We start from the raw sequence: 23,275 nt of genomic DNA on the forward strand, positions 1-23,275 counted from the left end.
AGGCAAAGCTTCCACTGCATCCTTCCGGCCGTGCGGAGAATAAACAGGGCACTTCCCCTGGCATCTTACCGCGTGCGCTTCCGACCTCTGCCTCGAACCGGAGGGGAAGCTCAAACTGGACCAACCTTTTGCGGGGAAAACAAACTTGGCTTCTGAAAGTGGCCCTGGGCCTCGGCAGGCACCTGTGCTGGACTCAGACCAGAACAAACAAGAGCTGAATACCGTGGGTGGGAAGAAGGCAGGCCCGCCCACGACACAGCTGGAGGAGAGGAAACAGACCCTGGAAGAAAATTTGGCAGCTTGAACCTTTATTTTTAGTATTTTTTTAAAAAGCATAATTAGAAACTTTCAATACAGAAATAATCCTAGCAAACCATTTAAAAGTTTTGTTGTTCAACAGGAATTTCACATCAGGTCCACCAGGACGTCAGTCCAGCCCTGTGAGTCTCCCCACCCCCACCCCCCATTCATGCGTGTAACACTCAGTGGGACAGGCACACTGTCGTCACCACAATCACCCCACCACCTGGGTCTGGACGTCCAGTTGCCAGAGCCATAGCCAGCTTCTAGCCCGGGCTGGAAACCTCCAGGACCCCTTCCCCTTATTGCTCGAATCTGCAAGCACTGCCACACTGATGTCACGTGAACACTCAGACTTGAGTACGCTGCCCGCCCAGGAGTCTCGAGCTCTCTGCATCCTGCCCAGGACCTCAGGTCACCCTGCACAGCCCTGAGGATGGAGACCACACTTTCCCTCCCGGCCCCCCACCAGTCAGAAGATGCCTGTTGGCTGGCCCCACGGCCGCCCTCCACAGCACCGCGTCCCTGGGCCCAGAGCTCCCCCACCTCTTCAGGTGGCCCCAGTGAAGGCCTGCTCCCAGACAACCATGGGCTCTTGGCAGTCTGGGGAAGCAGAGAGACAGGTCAGAAGAAACCCCCAGTTTTTACTGATTAAAAACCCACCAACAGTGTTAACATGGAAAATCTGCAGTGTGATCTGTGATGTGATTGTCCAATCAGGGCTTTGCCTGGAAATCACCTAGGAAAGGAAATCTAACAAAACACATCATGGTGTTGAAATAAATTACTCCCAGGCTACGTGATCCTTTTAGGGGAAAGGTGAATGATGAAGTGTCCCGAGGGGGACAGTAATCAAGTGCAGATGACCCTGGCTTTTTCCTCCAGGGACCAGGGTCAGAGCCGGCTGGCTCCCAGACCCAGCTGCCATTGCCTCGCACCCGCTAAGAAACCCTCCTGCTACCTTTGGACCAGAACAGTCCTGTCCATGACCCAAGGCTGCCTGCGCTGACGCGGCACCCCACAGTCCCGCGGCGCCTGGCGCCCACTCCTCACTCGGAGGTGCCGGGGCCGCAACAGGGACCCCAGAGCTCCGTGGAAAGCCCCAGGCCGATGCAGACGAGGGTGGGAGGCCCGTTCTCCTTTCCCACCAAGAAACGGCCAGGAAGGCAATGCTGCTCTGCCAAGTGCCTGGCCCCACAATGACAGGAAGCCATTCGGTTTTTCTAAAAACACTGGACCCAAAGTGGGGAGGCCACAACAGTTGCTGCTGTGCCAACCAAACCTCAGGAAGAGAAAGTGTGAGGAACTTAATTCATTTGATTTGGCTTCATTTTATGTATTAAAATAACGCTCCGCAGTGCCCCTGCAAGCCCCCAGCCCTGCACAAACACACCCCTACCTTTCTGTTGGAACTGAAACAGGCTGGTATAAATTAAAAGCCATGGTTTCCCTGGGTTTGTAGTTCAGAGGCATCTAGAAGGCAGGACAAGAAATCTGGTGACCAAAAGGCAGGAGCAAGTCTTCCTGTAAGCCAAAAGGCTAGGCCTCTAATGAGAACCCCCAGGCCTACCTCGAGGCCGGGTTGCCCCCAGCTGCCTGAATGGTTCCGGGGGCAGGGGAGGAATGGGGGTGGGGGGAGCTGGGCAGGGAAGAGACACGGCACAGGCTCCAGAGAGAGGGGAGACCCTACGTGCCAGGGACAGAAGCCGACGGCCTGGAGGAGAACAAGTAACACAGAAGACCCGCTCCACCGGCCCAGGTTGGTAAAAAAACGTGGCTAGAACTCGATCCTGTCTCCTCAGGAAGCCGCTGGCTGCCCGGTGGGGCGGGGAGGGGCGGGGACGGGCGGGTCTACTGCAGCAGGCTGGCATTAAGGAGGCGGAAGCCGGGGCAGGCCGAGGGTGGTGCGGCTGGTTAAAGCAATATACATTATGTACAGATCTGGTTAATCAGTCCGCTCGGCCCGCAGCGTCCTCGCCGGGCCCAGGTGCCTTGGCCAGGGGGCAGGGGCACCAGAAGGGAAGGGCAGGTCATCCAACACCTTCTTGGCACTCAGGGGGGAGGGGAGGAAGTGCCGACGGTGGCGCCTCCCGATACAAAAACGTGGAAAGAATTCTTTAAATAACGGCACGAAACTGAGACTGTCCCCGAGGAGTCCCGCGGGGCCTCGGGCCGGGGAGTGGCCGCAGCGCAGTCTCTGCAGTGGGCTGGGGGGCATTAGCAGCAGCGTTTCTTTCGTTTACTGTTCTTCGTGAGCTTCACCACGTCGTTCTGTTGCTGCTGCTGCTGTTTGGCTAAGTTGTCTTTCTTTGCTCGGAGGACCAGCTCTGTGATGCAGTTGAACATCTGTGAGGACGAAGGAGGCGGGTGGGCCTCAGAGCCGGTGGCGAGCCCCGGTGTGGCGAGCCCCATCGCGGAGCCACGGCTGCCCGCCGGCTCGACCGCCGCCCTGACCGCCGCCCTGGGCCCCACTCCCCATTTGCTATTTCTACTCATGAGGGCTTTTTGTACGTAGGTCCTCAAACCCTTTCCAGAAGGAGCTGGTCAATTCTAAAGGTCAAAAAGGAACAACATCAAAGCCCCGAGAGCTGTGTCTTAGGGAAATCAATCTCAGGGATTTTCCAGGCTTTCCTCTAAAGAGACCAAGAACCTCACCCCCTGGAAGACAGGCCAGAGGGACACAGAGCCTGCCCACTCCACGCCACGGCACTGCACATCCCCCCAGAACCTTCCCCAGACCCCACCCTAAGACGTCCTTGTGGTGCCAGGATCCAGTGGATTCCCCCCCCCACCGATGCCCACCAACCCACAGTCCTCTCCTCCCCTCTGCCAGTTAAGGCATCAAGCACTTGACATAATTTGCATCACTCACTGCTCACAACCCAGGAGGCAGGGACTCTCACCCCACCCCGATCTATAGAAGGAACAGGTAGCGACCTGGAGAGATGAAGTCACTGCCCAAGGTCCCACAGAAAGGCCCGTGTTGTGATCCCAGCTTGACTCCGAGGCACCTGGGCTCCCTGTCACCGTGCAGTCGGGTGTCCAGGACACAATGGGGGATCCAGGCTTCCCTGGGTCTCCAGATTCCACACACTGCGGGGCAGGACTCACCCGAAGCTACGAGCAAGGCCTGCTAGGCTTGTGGCAAAAGGTCCCGCTTCTCTCCCACAGACTCACAACTACCTCCCAGCAGGCCTAGCAGAAGGGAAGCTGCCCCTGGCCGAAAGCTCAGCAGCTCTACGGGAGACCCTCCCGTCTCCCCAGGAGCCTCTGGGGGACGCGCAGCAGGGGTCCACCCGAAGCCTGGAGGCCACAGGGAAGCAACCAGGTGTCTGCAGGGAGGCCAAGGCCCCAGGGCAAGCCTTGAGAGCGGACACAGGGGTAACGGGCGGGGCCCGGGGAGGGCAGTGAGGCTGAAGCCTGAGCAGGAACCCTGTGTGGCTGGGCTGTGGGCTGCGTCTCAGTGTGACTCGGCCTCTTACAAGTTGGGTGACAGACCTCAACTTGGAACCTCAGGTCAGAGGACTGCTGAGACACAAGCTAACACCTGCAAAAGGCCTAGCGCGATGCCTGGCATCCAGTGGGCCCCAAGAAACGGCAGTTACTAAGAGATTTTGTCAGGCAGCCAAGTGCTCTGGAGAGAGGAGGATTGCAGCGGTGAGACAGAGCTGGGGCCCACTCCCTCCCGTGCCCCCCGTCCCCGGGGCCCAGGCCTCACCTCTTCCACATTGACATTCTCCTTGGCACTGGTCTCAAACAACTGGATCCCCATCTGCCCTGCGAATTTGTAGGCGTCTTCTGTCTCCACCACCTTCCGCTCAGGGTCGTCATTCTTATTCCCCACTTCAAGGCAAAGCACAGTCAGCCCAGCCCTGCAGGAGTACCCCCTTGTCACCCTCCAGGCCACTGTCCCCACCCCGGGGGGCCCAGCCTCACCTAATATTCGGCACACATCATCACAGTTTTGGTTGATTTCATGAAGCCACCGCTTAACGTTGACAAAGGACTCCGCGCTGGTGACGTCATAAACCACGATGACCCCGTGGGTCCCCCGATAATACCTGCAGGGTCAGGATCTGTGTCAGAGCTTCAGCCTAGACAAGAGTAGCCCCTTCACTAAGACCGAGCCTGCCTGCATCCGGATGGCGCTCAGGGAGACGATGATGGGGCACAGGCTCTCCTGCACGACACCCAGCATCCCCTCTCCCTCCGACCCCGGCCAGGACGCTCAGCAGCACTGTTGCTCATGCTTGTCCCCAAAGCACCGGGGAAGAGGGAGCGGCCCTGAGGTGGTCGGTCAAGTTGTTCAAGTCTGCCACTAGCTTGAAACATCTTTGAAGTTCTTATTTTAGGTTTAAAATGCAAGTAACTTGTATTTGATGTCCTATTACCACTTGGTTTGTTTTAACATTGAAAGAATTTTTCTCTTCAAGCCTCTTAGTAAAATGCCACTCCAAGAAGACACACCCGTAGTGAAGCCCCGCCAGCGCGTCATTCTCTCCACTTCTGACCCTGGGCTCATCCGTGCCGGGGGCAGCGAGTACGTGGAAACGGTGTGGACATCCGGGCACAGCCGGGCAGAAGCTGTCCCAGAGGTGCCACCATCCGACCGTGCAGACCCTCCGGCCTGAGCTCAGCCAGAAGGTCTGGACGGCAGGAGGACGTGAACATTCCCCTCCAGACGCCATAACCGAAGCATTTACAGTTCAGAGGGACAGACGGAGGACGTGGACCCCACACGCCAGCCCCCGGGCTCCCCCCGCACCACAGCCTCTGCGAGGACGCAGCCAGCGAGGCTGTGCGCGCCGCCGCGTCCTCACAACCGGCTCGTCGGCGACCTGGGCCCGGTCACAGTACAGAGGCTTTCTAGGCCCGGTCACAGTACAGAGGCTACCCTGGTGCCATCTCTGAAAGGCTGTGGAACCCCAGGAGGGTTGGCGCAGGCACCTCAATCACCTCCTTCCTCAACTATAAAACGGACACATGAGTACTTGTTCCTGGGACGGCTGCGAGGGATAAAGGAGATGACTTGTTTCCACAAGGGCCAGTCAGTAAGTAGCCAACGGTCAAGGAACGGTGGTGGCTCTTCACCATTATTACTATTCCTTCAGTGACAAGCCGGGGCCCCTGACACAGGCAGAAGGAAACCAAGGGACAGCGTGCGAGGCCGCGGCCGAAGACCAGGGCTGCGAACAGAAGCGGCGGCGCCCCGGGCTCCAGCCCCCTCAGGAACCTGCGGGGGTCTCCCCGCGCTTCATTCTGCCACAGCTCGGCCTTCCAGGGACACAGTGTCGCTGCCCCAGGGAGCCCGCACCATGAAGCTGGGCAGGGGCCAGGCTCTCCGAACCTGCTGCTGCTGGAGCACCAGGTCATGCCCACCTGGGCAGGCATACGCGCCAGGACCAGGGCGACAGGCGACTGTCCCCGGCCAGCAGAGGAACACACTTCCTAGCTCTCCTGCGTTTGAAGACTATTGAAAATACCAAGAAATGCTGAAAGGGCTTTATCAGAGAGCGAGAACCAGTCTGAGGACGAGAGCAGGGGCTCAGAGCTCTGACAAGAGGGACACCAGTGCTTCTGGGCCTCCTGTCACCACTGCCACCAGTAATCACACCCACTCACCCCTGCTCAGCTCAGCTCTGTGCCCAGGCCAGCACCCAACACTTTATACCCCCTGCCCTACCAGTCTTCGCAGCAACCTGGTGTGACAGACATGAGGGCCGCCATTTTACCCCTGAGGCCACGAGGCCACGTGCAGTGACCTGCTGAAGTCCCGGCGTCTGACTCCTGGTCCGGGGCCAGCCATCAAAGAGGCTTCCTTTCCTCACCATCCAGCACCTTGTTACTCACTCCTCCCCGACGTGCACCCCAGCCATGCTTCTCTGGGCCAGCAAACCCCAGCCTCAGAGAGAGAAGAAACAGGGTGACAACAGGGCTCCTTGTCAGGCTAACGGGACGCAGTTTCAGTTTCTCTTTTAATGCCTGAATCAGAAAAGGCCACATTACCACACCCCAACTGCCCCAATCCCTGAGAACAACTCCTGAACTCTCCCCCAAGACTCCCTCCTCCTTCCCCAGACCCCCAGACCCCCTCACGGGACGTCGTCTTTCCGTGCCCCCTCGGCACGGTGTGCGCAGTGCCTCCTGCCTCGTGAGGCACAGAGCAGGGACGTAGGATGGAGCTTCCTCAGCTTCCCCAAGACCGGCAAGATGGCAGCAGGGGGCTGAGCCCGTGCTCCCCAGCCACCACTGTGCAGCACTGCCCCCTTCTCAAGCACCCCAAAACACACATACTGCCCTCCACGAGCTGAGCTGCTCAGTGTCCCCAACAGAAGGGGGAGGCGGTTCATCCCCTGCCCACCCTGACCTAAAAGGAGCTGACTTCAAGGTGGCCACAGGCTTCTCTGCACCCCAGCCCGCTGCCCTGCCCAGAGCCCTTTTCACAGCCACGGGCCCGGTACTCTCGGCCACCCTGAATTCCCAGAGCGGCTTCAACCTACAGGAGACATCACGGCATCTGCCAGCCCCAGTCCCTCGGGGTGGGGGCCAGCAGAGAGCAGAGCTGTGGACTGGACCAGACGGCAAGAGCTTTGGCATCAAATGGGCCTCACTTCAACTGTGCCCTCGCTGGGCCTCAATTTTCTCACCCATAAAATAGAAACAGTCACAGACTCTTTATCTGGGATTAAGTGAAACAAACTCAGTAAAATCCTCAGCAACAGTCCCAGCTCAGAGTAAGGACATCTGGGCTCGGGGCCCAGACCTCCCGACCTGGACAGGTGGTCCTGTTCAGGTCTGGACGCTTGGGCTGCCCACGCCATCCCTCCTACCCCAAGGAGCATCAGACCCAGCAGCCCTCCTTAAGGCCTTACTGGCAGTTACTAAGACACAAGGGGACTTGGGCAGATCGTCAGCGAGCAGTCACAGAGAGCTGCACCGGCAGAGGGGTCTATGGCATCACCGGCCATGGCGCACGTGTGCTCGGCACCGCTGGCCCAGTGACAGAAGCCCCTCCTGCTCAGGCAGCCCACCCACTAGCCTAGTCCCTCTCTCTGCCTGGCAGCACCTCCAAGAGTCTCCTCGTGACACTCCCCGCCTCCACCGTGAGGGCTTCTCGTCCCTCAAAGTCCCAGCGCACACAAGATCCTGAGGAGTCTCCAGACGGGTGGGCAGCCTGGGGTCTGTCCCGTTTCCAGGCCGAAGGGAAGAAAGGGATCTCTGGCCAGAAAACTCACACACTTTCCCAAGAGACCTCCATCACACAGGAACTTCGGGCGGAGGCAAAGGAGAGGCCTATGAAAGAAGCAACTACTGCAGGCCCAACAGCGCCTCCTTCTCTGCACACACCGAGGGGTGCCCCAGCTCAGGCCCCGGCACTCACTCGCCAGGCCCGCTCTCAGAAGTACCTCCTCTGTAAAATGCAGAAGGCAACGGTGCCGACTGCGGCGGGCTCAATGAGATCGTCTGGGGAAAGCCCGAGCACAGAGCACCTGGCACAGAGGACTCGGCATTAAAGCCAACCCTAAGGAGGGGCTCCTGGGTGGCTCAGTGGGTTAAAGCCTCTGTCTTCGGCTCAGGTCATGATCCTGGGGTCCTGGGATCAAGCTCCACATCGGGCTCTCTGCTCAGCGGGGAGCCTGCTTCCTCCTCTCTCTCTGCCTGCCTCTCTGCCTACTTGTGATCCCTCTCTGTCAAAAAAATAAATAAAATCTTTAAAAAAAAAAAAAGCGCCAACCCTAAGGAGAAACCCTCTGGGAAACTGAAGCACAGAGAGTTGAGGCAACTTGCCCACGGTCACACAGCAGAACAGAAATATAAATTCCAAACCATCTTCAAAGCCCTGCTCCTTCCTGGAGGCGATTCTATTAACAGCCCAAGAACCGAGAGCCCCTCCACAGGTCCCCAGGGCTCCTGCTGGGTCCCCTCTTTCCAGCGAGGGACCACAAAGGTGCTGCAGCAGCAAAGGAGGGCAACCCACTGGGTGAACCAGGTTCCTGGTAAAGGGCTTTGGGGAGGCAGAGGAGGCCTCCCGACGACAGCCTATGTACCAGTGCTCCTTCCTGGCCTCTCAAAAAAGAGAAGCCTCCTCCAAGTCGGGGTGGGTGACAGGAGCCTGCACAGCCGACCATGGCTGTCACAGCTAGCACCGAACAAGAGTCACTCACTATGACTGACCATGCCACATCCCTGTTCTCCCATTTTATATACCCGGGAGCTGAAGGCTAGGGGGTGAGCGGACTCACTCGTACTCTCCTGCCCGCCCCCAGAGCCACGGCGCTCAGCCACCGGCCGCCTGCGGGCAGCCGCCCACCTTGTCGCCTCCTCCTCTCAGCCACTGTGACCAGCCAGGAGCTTGCCTCCTGGCAGCTCAGGGGCCCACCCCAGTGACATTTCAGGGAGCCCGGACACCTGACCTGTGTCCAAATCCAGGTGGCGAGGGGTGAGAATGGCGGGGGCCAGCCTGACTCACGTGGAGGTGATGGTTCGGAAGCGCTCCTGCCCAGCTGTGTCCCAGATCTGCAGCTTCACTTTCTCCCCGTTGATCTCCACGGTCCGAATCTTGAAGTCCACTCCGATCGTGGTGATGTAGCTGCCTGCACACACACGCACGTCAGCCAGGCCCACGGGACGCCCCGTCCGGATGCGGCCTCAGCCACACAGGGGACCCCGGCCTCCGCAGTGCTCCCTGCTGGCTCTTTGTGCCCAGCACGTTCCAGGCCCCGGGGACAGAGCCCTGAACAAGAAGGACAAAGCCCACAACCCCATGGACCCCTCAGTGGAGGTGAGGGCGAGAGGACCCATGAAACGAAGTGAGAAGCACCCCGTTTCCAGAGTGAGGAGCCCCACAAAGGAGAGGAACCAGCATGCGACCGGGGAGGGGCGGGCTCCTTTCCTGAGAGGGGTGGCCGCGACGTGTCAGCAGTGGCCTGAGTGTGCTGGGAGACCCAGGCCACACTCGGGTTTCTTTTTCCTGTGCTATTCCCAACACTGTAAGTGACCCACATTACTGTCCTAACACACAAGTCACGACCTGCATGTTGGAAAACACTGCTGCAGGCAGAGGAGACGGAAGCAAAAACAGCAACCGGGGAGGGGGTGTGTGACAGGCGGTGGAGCCCGCAGTGGGAGGCAGGCAGGGGGACCGGAGCCCAGGTCTCAGGGTCTTAGTGCCGTTTTCATGACCTTGGCCCTTCTCTGGTGTGTGGCAGTGCGGCACTGAAGGGTCTGAATCAGAGCCTGAGCCGCACTGGAAACACTTCATTCAGGCATCTCTATGAAAGACGGAGTGGAGGAGAAAATCTAGCCACTGTCGTGTCCCCCCAGGCCTACAAACAGCAACATTCCTGCTCTGTTTGGGGCGGACTGTGTAACACAGTGCCGCAGGCAAGACCCACACACACCCAACTATACGGAGCTGCAAAGGAGGGGTCAAAGTTCAGGGTGGGGCAGAGATCGAGGAAGGCTTTGGGGAGGAAGCCACACTTGGGCCTGGAAAAAACAGGCACCATTTCCAAGGCCGGGAGAAGGTGGGGGAGGGCAGAGCCCCGAGCACATCAGTGGAGCCCAGGGCTGCTGCTCAACATCCTTACCCACTGCACAGCCCTCGCCTCGGGGAAGTGCAGCGCCCCAGTGTCGGTGGAGCCGAGCTGGAGGAACCCCTGGTACGAACTCTGCCCGTGTGACAAGGCCGCAGAGGCGTGGCAGCCCAGCAAAGAGCTGCCAAAGACCCAAATGGGTGACATGAATTCAGCTGTCGGGTGTGGGATGGGCAGAAACTGCTGTGACGCTTTGGCCCAGAACCAACGATGGACTCCACTAAGAGGCTGGGGGTAGAAATGGGAAGGAGACCCTGCCCGGGAGACCAGAGCTGAAAGCTCCCAGGAGTGAGCAAGAGGGGCACCAGGAGGAAGAGCAGTGCTCCAGACCCTGAGGAGCTGCCCTGCCCCGGAGTTCCCAACCTTGAACGGAACAGCAGCCACGGCCGGCGGCTACTGCCGGAGGGATTCCAGGCACTAGGGCTCCGGGCGTCTCAGGTAACCCTCGCAGTAACCCTGTGTGGGAGGGACGCCAAGGGGTCCCACTTCACAGATGGTCTGAGACTTAGTGGCGCCCAAGGGCACACGGGGCAGACAACTCTTCCCGACTTCACACCAGGGGTGCCGCAGGGCTGCTGTCGGACCAAACCCAACTCTCTACCAAGAGGGAAGTGTTTGCCACGTAATCACTTCCTAATTGTAGCGCGCTACCCGACCACAGCACACGAATTCTGAAGACAGAGTCATGTTCAGTCCTTGATCAGAGAGGCCAAGCCAAACCTCTGCAATGAATCTGACATTCAACAAACAAAAACGTGTCCGGCTTCACCAGTGATCGGGAAAACACATGCTTCGGTGATAGCATGTTCTGCCCACTAGCTTAGCAAAAACGAACACTAAGGAGGCAGCACTGATCAGAGCTGACAAGGGGTACTATGACCGCTTCAGGGGGAGCGTCACTTAGCACAGCTTCCTTAAAAGGCAAGTCGGCATTTTCAATTGCCTTTAGCCCCTGACCTCGTTAGCGTTAACTCCCCTTCTACACGAGGATGAACGTACAACCCGCTCCACCTAGTGCATCACTTAAACCAGAAGCGGCCAGAAAGCACGCACACGTCGGGAGCACGGCTGCTGAAGGATGAAGGCCCACGCACGCGCGGCCCAGGAAGACCCACAGGCGTTCGGAAGAAGCAGAGGTCTGCTAGAGATGGGGAAGAGCAGAAGGCCAGTTGCCAACCCTCCGCACGCGGAGTTGGAAAAAAGCCAGGAAGACACACCGTGGTGGACAGAAGCTCCCAGGACACTAGAGCAGGGGCCGGTGAAGGGCTCCCATTCTTTACCTCGTGAGTCTATCTGTTTGACATTTTATCCAGGCATGTACCAACTCGTAATATTCAACTTTTCTTTTTCTCTCTTAAATGCTGGGGCACAAGAAGTCTCTGGGTGGAAAAGGGATGGGTCCACAAAAGGATTTTTTGAAGCAGACAGACAGCAGGCAAAGGCCCGGCCAGGTAAAGGGATCTCAAACCCAAAATACTCCAGCAGCACCCCAGGGGCACACTCACCTGAGAAAGTGTTGTCTGCAAAACGTAACAGTAAACTGCTCTTGCCCACACCTGCGGGAGAGAAAGCAGGAGATGAGGGGGGGCGTGCATCCCTCCCTCCAGCCCAGTCCTTCAGGGAGATGACGCCCAAATGCGGACTCCTAGAAGCTCAGCAGACCCGTCGCCCACCTCAATGCTGCTTTTTCTCTCTCTGATCGGCCACACACCAAGACCATCTCTCCCACTCATCGTCTGACCTCTCCCTCTGTCCTGGTGCGAGATAAGCTGCCCCAGTCCCGTGGGGAGAGATGAGAAAGGGGATTCTGCCCAGGCCCTGTGCTGATGAGACCCAGAGGAAGATACCAAATGACAGAAATAAAGCAGGGGGAAGGTCAGCCACATGAAACAGCCAAGTGCATCTAAGCCACACGGTCCCTAGAAAAGCATACACTGAGTGGAGCCCCGGTTTGTGTGCAGCATGAGACGAGGAATTGTGGACCTGAAAAGGACCCTTGAGATTATCGAGGCCATTTTACAGGTGAGAAAACTGAGGCCCAGACAACACAAACCAACTGCCAGTCGTCCTCCCCGTGTTGATGTCACTGCCAGCTGGACTGGTGGGGGAAGGGTCCGCCTTATACTTATCAGCCCAAGAGCTCACACGTGCTCAGACCATTTCACTTACCACAGCAATCCCTAGCCTACTTGTCCCAAGAGCAAGCAGAATCCCATAAACTTGGCTTCCCTTTACCTTAAAAGGAGCAGCACTAGCCTGTGCACCTGCCCTGTCTCCCCTATCCCATCCCCTACCCCTGCCAAGCCTGAGGCCGATTGGGTGAACCAACCACAGAAGGAAAGAATCGGTGCCCACAGAGCTGTGTGTGCGATGGGCCCCTGGACGTGCCTGTAACTCCCACTCCGTCTCTGAAGAGGCACCCGGGCCCGCGGGAAGCTAAGCAGCTGGCCTTCGGGGCCTCCGCGGGGACGCACAGGGCTGCGATGTGAAGCCAGGGCTCTGGGGCGCGGTCTGATACACACTGCCAGGATAGTCTTCCTGTACCTGGTTCAGAAAATGGAACCAAAGACCCCAAAAGGGCTCCTGCACCTCCCTCCTGTCAGATCCACAGCGGTGGCGCGGCCACGGCTGGCGGAAGGAGAGCTTCCACGAGCGTCTCAACTGCCTCCCCAAGCTAAGTGTACATGGGTGGGTTGGAGCCCGTACGTGCTCATCAGAACCGGAGAGGACGCTGCCTCCGGCCGTCTCCCGCGTTGCTCCTCGAAACCTAACCAACCCCAGACATCCTCTCTGGCCAGCAATCTCTGATGCGCTCTTCTGGGAACTGTCCGGAGACACCCAGAACTTATTTCTTGGAGTGAACCTTCCCTTCCCAAGGACAGGGGTGCGGCTCTGAGCAGAAGGGCGCTGCCCGTGCAGTACCTGCTGCTCAGCCCCTGGGCCTGCAGTGCTCGTGCTCCGGGCCACTTCCTCACTGTCCTCCCGGTGAGGCTTCCTGCTGAGCCCAAGGAAAGCCCAAGCCCTGGGCTGGGTCCCTCACAGTGTTCTGCCAGCGCGACACCCCATCAGGCCTGCCGGCTCCTTGGCTTCCTCCTGGAGCCTTCTGGGTCTGCTTACTCAGCTAAAAGCTGCGTCTGGGCCACTAGCTGCGAGTTCCTCTAGGAAGCAGATCTTGCCTGCCTTGGCCTGGATATTTGCAGCGCTGGAAGCGGGGCTCAGCACTCAGCAGACACCGACAAAGCATGGCTGAATGAATTCAGGACCAAACAACAAATGCCGATCATACTGACAACTTTGCCGTCTAATGCTATGAGCACAGCACCCACCAAAGCCAAAGCAATGGTTTTCAAACTTTCAGGAGCAACAGAATCCTTCTTGAAATTAAATTTTATCTGAATCCCATATATCTAAAATGGAAGGTGTGCCTGGGGGGCTCAGTCAGTTAAGTGTCTGACTCTTGGTTTCGGCTCAGGTCATGATCTCAGGGTGAGACTGAGCCCGCTGTCGGGCTCTGCACAGGGCATGCAGCCTGCTTAGGGTTCTCTCTCCCTCTCCTCTGCCCCTCTGCCTCTGCCCCTCCCTTCCCACCCCTTCCCACCGATGGCTCTCTCTCTCTCTCTCAAGAAATAAAATTAAATAAATAAAAGTAAGGGGAGTTGCTCTCTCTGCAAGAAGCAAGGAAAGAGCAGTGTGCCCTCCAACTTGGCCTCTCCAAGTCCCCTTCACTCACCCCTGTGCTCAGCAGAGCTGCTGAAAACCACCAGGCTGCAGAACGACCATTACAGTCACCACAGTAACTGCTGCTCTGGGCCTGACCCCAATCTCCAGCATTGCTCTTCCCTTTGAAAGGAAGAGAAACCCACCCTCAGAAACGACCTCTCAAATATCCCTGGAAGAGGCCTCCTCGGGAAAACATTCTCTTGCATTCATCCCATAGCACTGGCCGAAGGGAGGACGTGATATGTACCAATCTACCTTCAGCACTGCTGAAGACAAGGGCTTCCCAAGAACCATACGGAGCACGAAACCCAACCAGTCCAGCCCCATCACCTTCTACCCTGCGAAGAGCACAGGCAGCAGAAGACAGATTTTTTTCGGCAAACACCGCACATGCCTCTCAACCATCACTGCTCTCCCCTGCTCCCTGCCTCTTGGCCTACACAGATGCTTGGGTCCTCAAAAAGCCCCCACAAGGGGCACCTAGGTGGCTCAGTGGGTTAAGCCTCTGCCTTCAGCTCAGGTCATGATCTCAGGGTCCTGGGATGGAGCCCCAAATCGGGCTCTCTGCTCAGCAGGGGCCTGCTTCCCCCCACCCTCTCTGCCTGCCTCTCTGCCTACTTGTGATCTCTCTCTCAATCTGTGTGTCAAATAAATTAAAAAAAAAAAAAAAAAAAAAAGCCCCCACAAAAGTCCCCACCCTCAGCCCTGCTCCTCCTTTGGGCTACAAAAAGTTCCCTCACTATCTGGGCTTCAGTTCTGGACAGCTGAAGTCCCTGAGACCTTCAAGTAAAGCACTCACAATTTTAATCCTGGCTCGGTCACCCACTCACTGTACAACCTCAGACAAGTCACTTCCTCTCTCTGAGCCTCAGCTCACTCATGTGCAAAGTGAAAGGCTCTAACTAGTTCTCTGGCAGCCACTCCAGCCTCCAGGTTCTAAGAATGAGGATGGCTGGCCACACAGATCAGACGAAATGCTATTACACTTCTGTGCTAAAAAGTCAGAAGAACATTGGAAAAAGTGTAGAACCTCAGCCATAAAGAAGAGCTGCAAAAGCTGAGGGAATGTATTCCAGAAGCATGTACAATGTGGCAGAGTGGGAAGAAGAACTCTAGATTTTGTAATAAAGAAACGAACACTCATTGAGGGCCCGTCAGGCCTGACACCAGCTGCTGCTCCCGCATCGCACTGATGTGCATTAACGCTTGGCTTTGCCTGTGATGAGCTGTGTGACTTCGGGCAAGGCAGTCAGCTCCTCTGAGCCTTAGCTTCCTTATGTGACAAACTGCACAGGGAACAGGTGAGCACCAGATGAGAGTGTCCATGAAAGCATTTGAAAAACCTGAAAGCCTCTCCGTAAGGAGCCAGTCCTGGGCTGTTCCTGGTCCTCTCCTCCTCGCTCAGGTGCCACGCTCAGTCTGAACCGAGGCTACCATCTCCCAGGCTCGTAAGGGTCCAGCTTCGACTCCTGTACCTGATGGACTTCTACAAGCTCGGACTGGGCTAGGAGCCAGCCACATAACTTAGCGAGTCTTCTCCCAAACCTGACTTCTGAGTGAAAAATCAACACAGCAGGCAAAACGTACTGTGAGAAAGGGGGCCAGAACCACCCCCTCGGTTTTACAGGGAAAAGTCAACAAGCTGCATCCTCTTGCAGAGTTTATGCTTTTTCATATTTGGATATCAACACACAAGCCCTAGAGGGATAAGGACCCCTGACTGCGGTGGGCTTACTTTCTCTCCAAGGGAGAGAAATTACCCTGGTGTCTACCCCTGGGTACAAAGGCCGGGGCTAAAATCAAATCCTTTAAAAGCGTAAGTCTCGGGACCCTGAGGAATGCCAGACTCCATCTCCAAGGGTTAGTCTACACAGCTCATCTAGTTTTCTTTCATTCAAACCACAACGAATCCACCCTCCACCCATCTAACTCCTTCCTTGACCACAACTACTCTGCATCTCCCTCGTTGGCCCCTAACTTTTCCCCTTACCTCTCCCTTCCACCAATAACCACAGAAACCTCAGCCATCCTTCACTGGATCCAAACCACCAACCACATCCCAATCTAGCTTCACAGTGAGATCAAAACCCACTCACTTCCACAGCCAGCTATAGCCCAGTATCACCCAGCACTCCTCCATCAGCGTCTCACAACTCCTTTGATTTGCATCCCTCCGCCCCTTTCCTTAACAACCCATGGGCTCCACCACCAATTTAGCCTCTGCCTTCAGTCATATGACTCCCCTGCCCTCAACTCAGGTCTGGTCTATAAACCTGGCATGCTCCCAAGCCTCCTTCCCCATCATATAATCCCAGCACCTCAGCTATGCTCCCATAAACCTCCTAGGGCCTGCCTCCCTGACCTCCTGGTCACCCCATAAACCTGCTTACCTGCCACACACCAAACACCTCTAAAACCCTCCACCCTTTCCCAGGAACCAACCTGTCTTTTCTAGGAACTTAACACTGATTCATTCATTCATTCAACAAATGTGTTTTAGGCACCTACTGGTTGGCAAGGCACTGCACCAGGCCCTGGAGAAGATGCACTGCATGGAGCTAGGAGCTCTCCCAGAGAGCATACGTGGTCAAAGCCCTTTTGCAATACTGGCTGACCCACCTCCAGTACCCATCTAGTATACAGTACGTAGCAGCAAACACGTACTGAGCACTCTCTACGTGCAGGCGCTGTTGCCAACACTATGTGTGCATTATCTCACTGAACACTCAGTGAGCCCTGAGAGGCAGATGCTACTATTACTCCATTTTACAGATGGGGAGACAGAACCACACGGGTAATAACTCAGCAGCAATGTCCTAGGCCCTGTACAAGGTAATCCCATGAGAAAGATTCTGGGATTATCCCCAATTTACAGACGAAGAAACTGAGGCTTACAAACAGCACTAATAATCACATCAATAGCTAGCACCTACCCAGGGCTGACGTTATGCCAGGCTGGGCGCTAAGCACTTTCCCAGCTTTATCTCATCAAAGAGTCATACCACCCAGCAAGGCAAGTCCCCACCTCACAGATGAGGGAACTGAGGCTCACAAAGGCGAAACAACTTGCCCAAGGTCACGGAGTAAGGAAGCTGGTAGTCCCAGAACTCGAACCCGGGTCTCTCCAACTCCAGGCATCGCGCGACTTGACCAAGGTCACACGTGAGGCAGGGGCAGGCGCGGCGAGAGGACCGGGGGCCCCAGCCCCGACCCCCATGAGCCCAGCCCCTCCGCTCCGAAGCCGGGTGCCCCAACCTCACCTCGAGGTTGCCCGCAGCCCCTCTACGCGCCCATAGGGCCGGCGGCCGCCAGGCAGCCCCGCCCCGCGCGGGCCGGCACCTCCCCGCCCGCCTGCCCGCCCCGAGGCCCCCGCGGGCCGCGCCCGGCAGGGCCCACGCCGCGTCCGGCCGCCGCGGCCCTCACCGCTGTCGCCGATGATGAGCAGCTTGAAGAGGTGGTCGTAGTCCCGGGCCATGGCGGGCGGGGGAGGCACGCGCGGGCGGGCGGGGTCGGTGCTGGCCTCGCGATCCGCAGCTCCCTCCGGGCTGCTTCGGCAGCGGCGGATCCACTTCCCGAACAAACAGCCGGAACTGACAGAAACACCTCCCTCTTCTCCCCCTCCTCCTCCTCCTCCTCCTCTTCAGCAGCCGCCGCCGCTGCCGCCGCCGCCGCCTCCCTCCTTCCCGCCCCGCCCCGCCAGCGCGCAGGCGCAGCGTTTGACAGCGCCTTTGCGCAGCCGCAGCCGCGGCCAGCCGCGCCCTCTCCGCGCTCGCGCCCCGCGCAGGCGCTCCGCGGACTCCCGCGGGCGCGGGCGCGGGCTAGTCTTCCCTGCGTCTCGTCGGCGGACGTCGCCGCAGCCGTGCGCGGCCGGGGGATTCGGAGAGCGGGGTTGCTGTGGAGCCCTGAAGGACGCCGAGAGCGCCGGAGAAGCTCGGCCGGGGCCCGGGACGGACTGGCTCCTGCATCTTCGAGAGCCGGAGGCGCTGCGGAGACGGAAAGACCGGCACGCAGTGACCTTGGAGGCGGGGTTTACGCCCAGCTCCCGGTTTCTCGAGACCCGGGATCCGGACACTCCGCCCCCTTCCGCACGGACGCCGCCTCCGGGGTGCTGGTCCCGGGCCTGCGGACGGGACGTCCGGGTGGACGCTGGCTGCCCGGTGTTGAAGGCCACGAGTCGCCTGCAGAGCGGAGCGTGAGAGGAGTGTGGCCTTTGAATCACCTCCTGGCCCCGTGACCCGGTGGAGCCTGAGTTGCCTCCTTGGTAACATGGGGAGGGCAGTTCCAGAGTCAGAGCCCCGTCCGCCTTGACGCCGAGCCGGTGTGAGCGGCACCCGCAGCCCGAAGCAGCAGCTCCCTCGGCTTCGATTTCACACCGCCTACACAGTCACATCTCAAAAGCGTGTGGTTAGGAAGACCTGGGCTGCCGGGAGTTAAGCGGGATTGGGTTTATCATCAGCTCCAGTTTTTTTCCCCGTTTTGGAGTAAGTTCCCACCTGGCCTGAAAGTGAGATGCTCCTACTGCCATTCTGATTAGAGAATTACAGGGAATTCGAAGTTCTTCTAGCCCTGTCCTTTTCCAGTCAAGTAGCTGTTAAATATTTCTACTCGTCTTATTGTTTTTAGTTTGACTTTATAAGAAGTAATAATGCTCATGGTCAAAAAAACAAACTGTACAGAAGCTTACCCCAAAGTACAAGTTTTTTCTTCAGACCCACTCTTCCCAGGTAACCCTTGTTAATAATTAGTTCCTTGGACACCTTAAGAGGTCTAAGAAATATTTGTTGAATGAATTAATCATTGCCTCTCAATGAATATTTGTGTCTAAGTAAAACAGATACATGTATGAATGTTGCCTTTTCTCTTTACCAACACGTTTGGGCATTCTGTCATTTAACAGCTGTGTGGTATAGGTTTGTACTGTAATTTAACCACTCTGCTATTGATAGGCACTCATGTTGTTTACAATTTTTTTTTTATAAACAAGGTCACCGGGAAGATCCTTGAACAGCTCATGGAATGTTCGACTCAAGTTTTGAGTTGTTTTTCCAGGAACTAAGAATCAAGTGTGGTGATGTCAAAACAATATGGGCTTGGAACCTGAAGGTACTGCCTGCGAGAGGAGCTGCTCATGTGCCTTTCTTTAAAAAAAAAAAAAAAAGATTGATTTATTTTAGAGAGCACGAGAGCAGGCAGAGGGGCAGAGGGAGAGAGAGAAAGAGGACTCCAGGCAGACTCCACACTGAGCGTGGAACCCATCACTAAATAGTTACTGAGATTTAGGATAAGTCACATCACATCTTGGAGCCCATTTCCGCACAGAATAGTTGTGAGGCTGAGAGGTTCGTAAATTATCTGGCACATACAGGCGTGAGATAAACAGCAACATGCTGTTAGCCCTGAGCATTTTGCACGGACTCATTCATACTTTCGGCTGTTTCCTACTGTAGACACCTGTTACACACGTTTCCAAGGCAGCCTCCTGGTATCAGGCTGCAGGATACTTTTACTCAAAAGTAAGAGCAGAGGGGCACCTGTGTGGCTCGGTCGTTAAGCATCCAACTCTCGCTTTCGGCTCAGGGAGATCTCAGGTCTGTGAGATGGAGCTTCCATCAGACTCTGCTCAGTTCAGAGTCTGCTTAAGTTTCTCTCTCCCTCTGCTTCTCCCTCTCCCCAACCTTGTGCACTCACTCGCACTCTCCCTAAAATAGATAAATGAATTTATTTATTTATTTTTTACTCATTTGTCAGAGAGCACAAGCAGGGGGAATGGCAAGCAGAGGGAGCCCGATGTAGGATTCAATCCCAGGACAGGGGTTATGACCTTTACCAAAGGCAGATGCCTAACCGGCTGAGCCACCCAGGCATTCCTAGATAAATGAATCTTTCTTTTTTCTTTTAAGGTTTTATATGACAGCACAAGCAGGGGAGGCAGAGGGAGAAGGAGAAGCAGACTCCCCACTGAGCAGGGAACCCAGTGGGGACTTGATGCCAGGACCCTGGGATCACGACCTGAGCTGAAGGCAGACGCTTAACCAACTGAGCCACCCAGGTGCCCCAATTGAATCTTTAAAAAATAATAATAATAATAATGCTGAATCGGCCATAGTGAAGACCAGATTTCTGACTTGCCTGCACATGTCTTCTAGAAAACAGTAGGCATTAATCGTTTATTCAGTAACTATTTAGTGAGTGCTTACCACTTACTATATGCCATAAGTTGTAGAATAGAGCATTTTCCCTCCAGCAGCTGACAGTCTTCTCAGCAGTAAGACATACTCACAAAGAATTACAAACAAGAGGGGCGCCTGGGTGGCTCAGTGGGCTAAGCCTCTGCCTTCAGCTTAGGTCATGATCCCAGGGTGCTGGGATCGAGCCCTGCATCAGGCTTTCTGCTCAGCGGGGAGCCTGCTTCCTCCTCTCTCTCTCTGCCTGCCTCTCTGCATACTTGTAATCTCTGTCAAATAAATAAATAAAATCTTTAAAAATAAAAAATTACAAACAAGATAATGTAATAGATAAAGCAGCTGTCAAATGAGGGGTCCAGACTTGAGAGGAAGAGAGCGATCACTTCTCACTCAAATGATGGGGAAGATTTCATGATGGAATTGGAACTTAAGAGCCTTGAACAACAGGTGTATTTAGACAGCAGCTGTCACCGTCTGAGAATCATCAATTTTGGTTTCGAGGGGGAATTCCCTATTGGCCAGGATATGTGCCTGGTGTCCCCTGAATGAAACGGAGCATATTTCCTCTAGAAACATCGGGTGCTTTTAAAAAAATTTTTTTAATTTTATTTGGCGGGCAGGGGGTGGGGAGTGCGCAGTAGAAGGACAGAGAACCTCAGGCTCCAAGCCCTGCATGGAGCCCAGCATGGGACTCAGTGTCATGCCCCTGAGATCACGACCTGAGCCGAAATCAAGTCGGACACTAAATTGCGCCAGCCAGGTGCCCCCTAGAAACACTGCTTTATGTTTATTTAAACTACAGTTCAGTGGTAGGCTGTGTTCTAGGAGGCGGGTCGGTAGGTAGGTGGATAGAGAGAGGGAGAAAGAAACTATAAATGTACAAAGCTATAAGCCGCGGGGACCTGAGGTGGGCCTCCGTATGTGCCACTGATGGGAAGGGCTGTCCTGCTGTTCTGAACAGCCAGTTTACAGAGGAGACTGCGGTGCCACCTGTTTGCACGGAAGAAACCGTAACAGGGAAAGTTTCTGAGCAGAGGAGCAATATCAACGTCTTATTTTAGGAAAGTAGTCTGGTGCAAGCATCCACCGGAGTGGATTTCCACTGCTGAACTTTCAAGGGGGTCACTGCGGAAGCCAGGTGTGAGGGTAACAGCAGGAGAGGACAGATGCAAAGGACAATATGCAAACCACATCCACTGGAGAAAGCAGTATTGCAAAAACACAGTCACAGAATTTACCTGGCAACTGGGTTCATTTGCGAATACAAAAAATACTCACACGCCTTCTGGGTGCCAGGCACTGAAGACCTAACGTGAGCCAGACAAAGCCCATCCTCATGGAGCTTAGAGCTTAAGTACAGTAGGGAAGAACAAGTCATTCCTTCACATTTGAGGATTTTCCATGTACCAGGTGGTGACAGATGGGAAGCATTAGCAGTAAATAAAAATTGTTAATCTCTACTTTCACAGAGCTGACATTCTGGCACAGAACAGATATCGGGGCAGCTGGGTGGCTCAGTCGCTTAAACATCCGACTCTTCACCTTGGCTCAGGTCTTAATCTTGGGGTCATGAGTTCAAGGCCTGAGCTGGGCTCCATGCTCAGCATGGAGCCTACTTTAAAAATATGTGTCTAAAGGGAAGAGTAGGGACAGCAGCATGCAGATGTTCACCAGAACGGACAGTGACAGCAGAGCGGGGTGTGTTCCTTATTCAAGAATTTGGGCAGTGAGGGGCACCTGGGTGGCTCAGTGGGTTAAGCCTCTGCCTTCAGCTCGGGTCATGATCTCAGGGTCCTGGGATTGAGCCCCATGTTGGGCTCTCTGCTCAGCGGGGAGACTGCTTCCCCCCCCCCTTTGCCTGCCTCTCTGCCTACTTGTGATCTCTCTCTGTCAAATAAATAAATAAAATATTTTTTTAAAAAATTGGGGCAGTGAATGAAAAGTGAAACTGGTGATGAAGAGAAGAGTGGGGCCAAGTAAAGTATTTTTCAGGATCATACAAGTGGAGGCTGAGCAGCTGGTAAGGAGTAGGGTCAGGTAGTAAGGGTTGAACATGAGCTAAGGGCACTTTGTTTTTTTTAAAGATATATTAATTTAGGGGCGCGTGGGTGGCTCAGTGGATTAAGCCGCTGCCTTTGGCTCGGGTCATGATCTCAGTGTCCTGGGATCGAGCCCCGCATCAGGCTCTCTGCTCAGCAGGGAGCCTGCTTCCCCCTCTGTCTCTGCCTGCCTCTCTGCCTACTTGTGATCTCTCTCTCTGTCAAATAAAATAAATAAAATCTTTAAAAAAAAAAAAGATATATTAATTTAGAGAGAGAAAAAGCGTGTGCGGGGGTGGGGGGCAGAGAGAGAGGGCCAGAGAATCCCCAGCAGACTCCCTGGTGAGCAAGGAGCCCAATGCAGGACTTGAACCTGCCACCCTAAGATCATGACCTGAACCAAAATCAGGAGGCCAAAGTTTAACTGACTGAGTCACCCAGGCACCCTTTTAGAGCTCAACTGGCAAAGGGTCGTGAAGTGTGGCATCACCAGTGGGGAGGCTGGGAGGGTCGAGGAGAGGGGACCTCGAGCCTGAGGCCTAGGACAGCCAGCAGTGCCTCTAGGGGAGCAGCAGGGGCCTGGAGGGAGCTGTGAAATCCACATTTCAGACTGGTGAGCGGTAGAATCAAGTTACTGACACAGGCAGTGAGAGAGGCAGACATGCTGCAATCATTTAAGTAGGAAGAAGCAGGTGGCAAAGCAGAATTGAGAATGGGCGGGGGAACTGAACACCAGGGACTTTGAATGAGGAGTCAGGATGCGACACCTCTAACACACTGGTCCAAGAGGGAGGGAATAAAGAAAGTTTTGACGGAACTGTAAACTGGCCATGATCCCAGCCCTGCATGTCTGGTGCCATTCTGGGAGACTTGACAACCGCCCTCAGGTAGCCCCTCAGGTAGAATCGAGTAAGCATCAAGTTCCCTGCTTGCAGGGACCATCCTGGTGTTCTCTGGACAGGGCAGGCACTGATGTCTCTGTTGCATTCAAATGAAGCCACACGGAGAACTGGCGAAATAGAAGGAACATCAGAAATAATGCAGTTGAACTCTCTCAAGTTTGCATTCCGTGGGGTGTGGGCCGAGTTTGGGGCCTATCACCAGAACACAGGGTCAAACCAGTCACTTCGGTAGGATTTCTCTCCCCAATTTTAGATTAGTTCTGTGGTTTTCCAAGTGTGGCCTGGGAAGCCCAGGGCCAAGACCCTTTCAAAGATCTGCAACGTGAAAACAGTTTTGTAATACTGAGATGTTACTTGCCTTTTCCACACTCGCCTGCTCACAAGTGTACAGTGAGGTTTCCAGAGAGACTACTTGATAGAATGCAACAGATTGACTGCAGAAGCAGACATGAAAATCCAGACATTAAAGAGACATAAAAAATGCAAAAGAATGCTGCTTTCCTCACTAAAATGGCTTTCATTTTGGAAAACTG

General features: G+C 55.5%; 1 protein-coding gene across 2 annotated transcripts; it reads right to left on the reverse strand.

The window, feature by feature from the left end:
• Positions 1-291: 291 nt before the first annotated feature.
• On the reverse strand, positions 292-17,252 carry RAB35 (RAB35, member RAS oncogene family). Of its 2 annotated transcripts, XM_045073717.1 has the most exons (6): positions 17,040-17,238; positions 11,402-11,452; positions 8,771-8,894; positions 4,237-4,361; positions 4,019-4,143; positions 292-2,646 (listed from the first exon to the last, which is right to left on the reverse strand). In XM_045073717.1, exons 1-6 carry the CDS (start codon positions 17,089-17,091, stop codon positions 2,518-2,520), a joined length of 606 nt encoding a protein of 201 aa, XP_044929652.1. In that variant the 5' UTR covers positions 17,092-17,238; the 3' UTR covers positions 292-2,517. The 2 variants fall into 2 exon arrangements, with proteins under 2 accessions (XP_044929652.1, XP_044929653.1); XM_045073718.1 differs by lacking the exon at positions 4,019-4,143 and having other exon boundaries at positions 2,540-2,646; positions 17,040-17,252.
• Between the last annotated feature and the right edge of the window lie 6,023 nt (positions 17,253-23,275).

This window comes from Mustela putorius, unplaced genomic scaffold, assembly GCF_011764305.1.
Source record: "Mustela putorius furo isolate JIRA1106 unplaced genomic scaffold, ASM1176430v1.1 tig00537248_pilon_pilon_pilon, whole genome shotgun sequence".
In the NCBI taxonomy this organism is placed as follows: Eukaryota; Metazoa; Chordata; class Mammalia; order Carnivora; family Mustelidae; genus Mustela; species Mustela putorius.

Coding starts and splice junctions, on each gene's coding strand:
- RAB35 (XM_045073717.1), bottom strand. CDS start 17,091: ATGGCCCGGGACTACGACCACCTCTTCAAGCTGCTCATCATCGGCGAC. Junction 11,453..17,039: donor GCTCATCATCGGCGACAGCG/GTGAGGGCCGCG, acceptor TCTCTCCCGCAG/GTGTGGGCAAGAGCAGTTTA. Junction 4,362..8,770: donor TTCCGAACCATCACCTCCAC/GTGAGTCAGGCT, acceptor CTGACCCTGCAG/GTATTATCGGGGGACCCACG.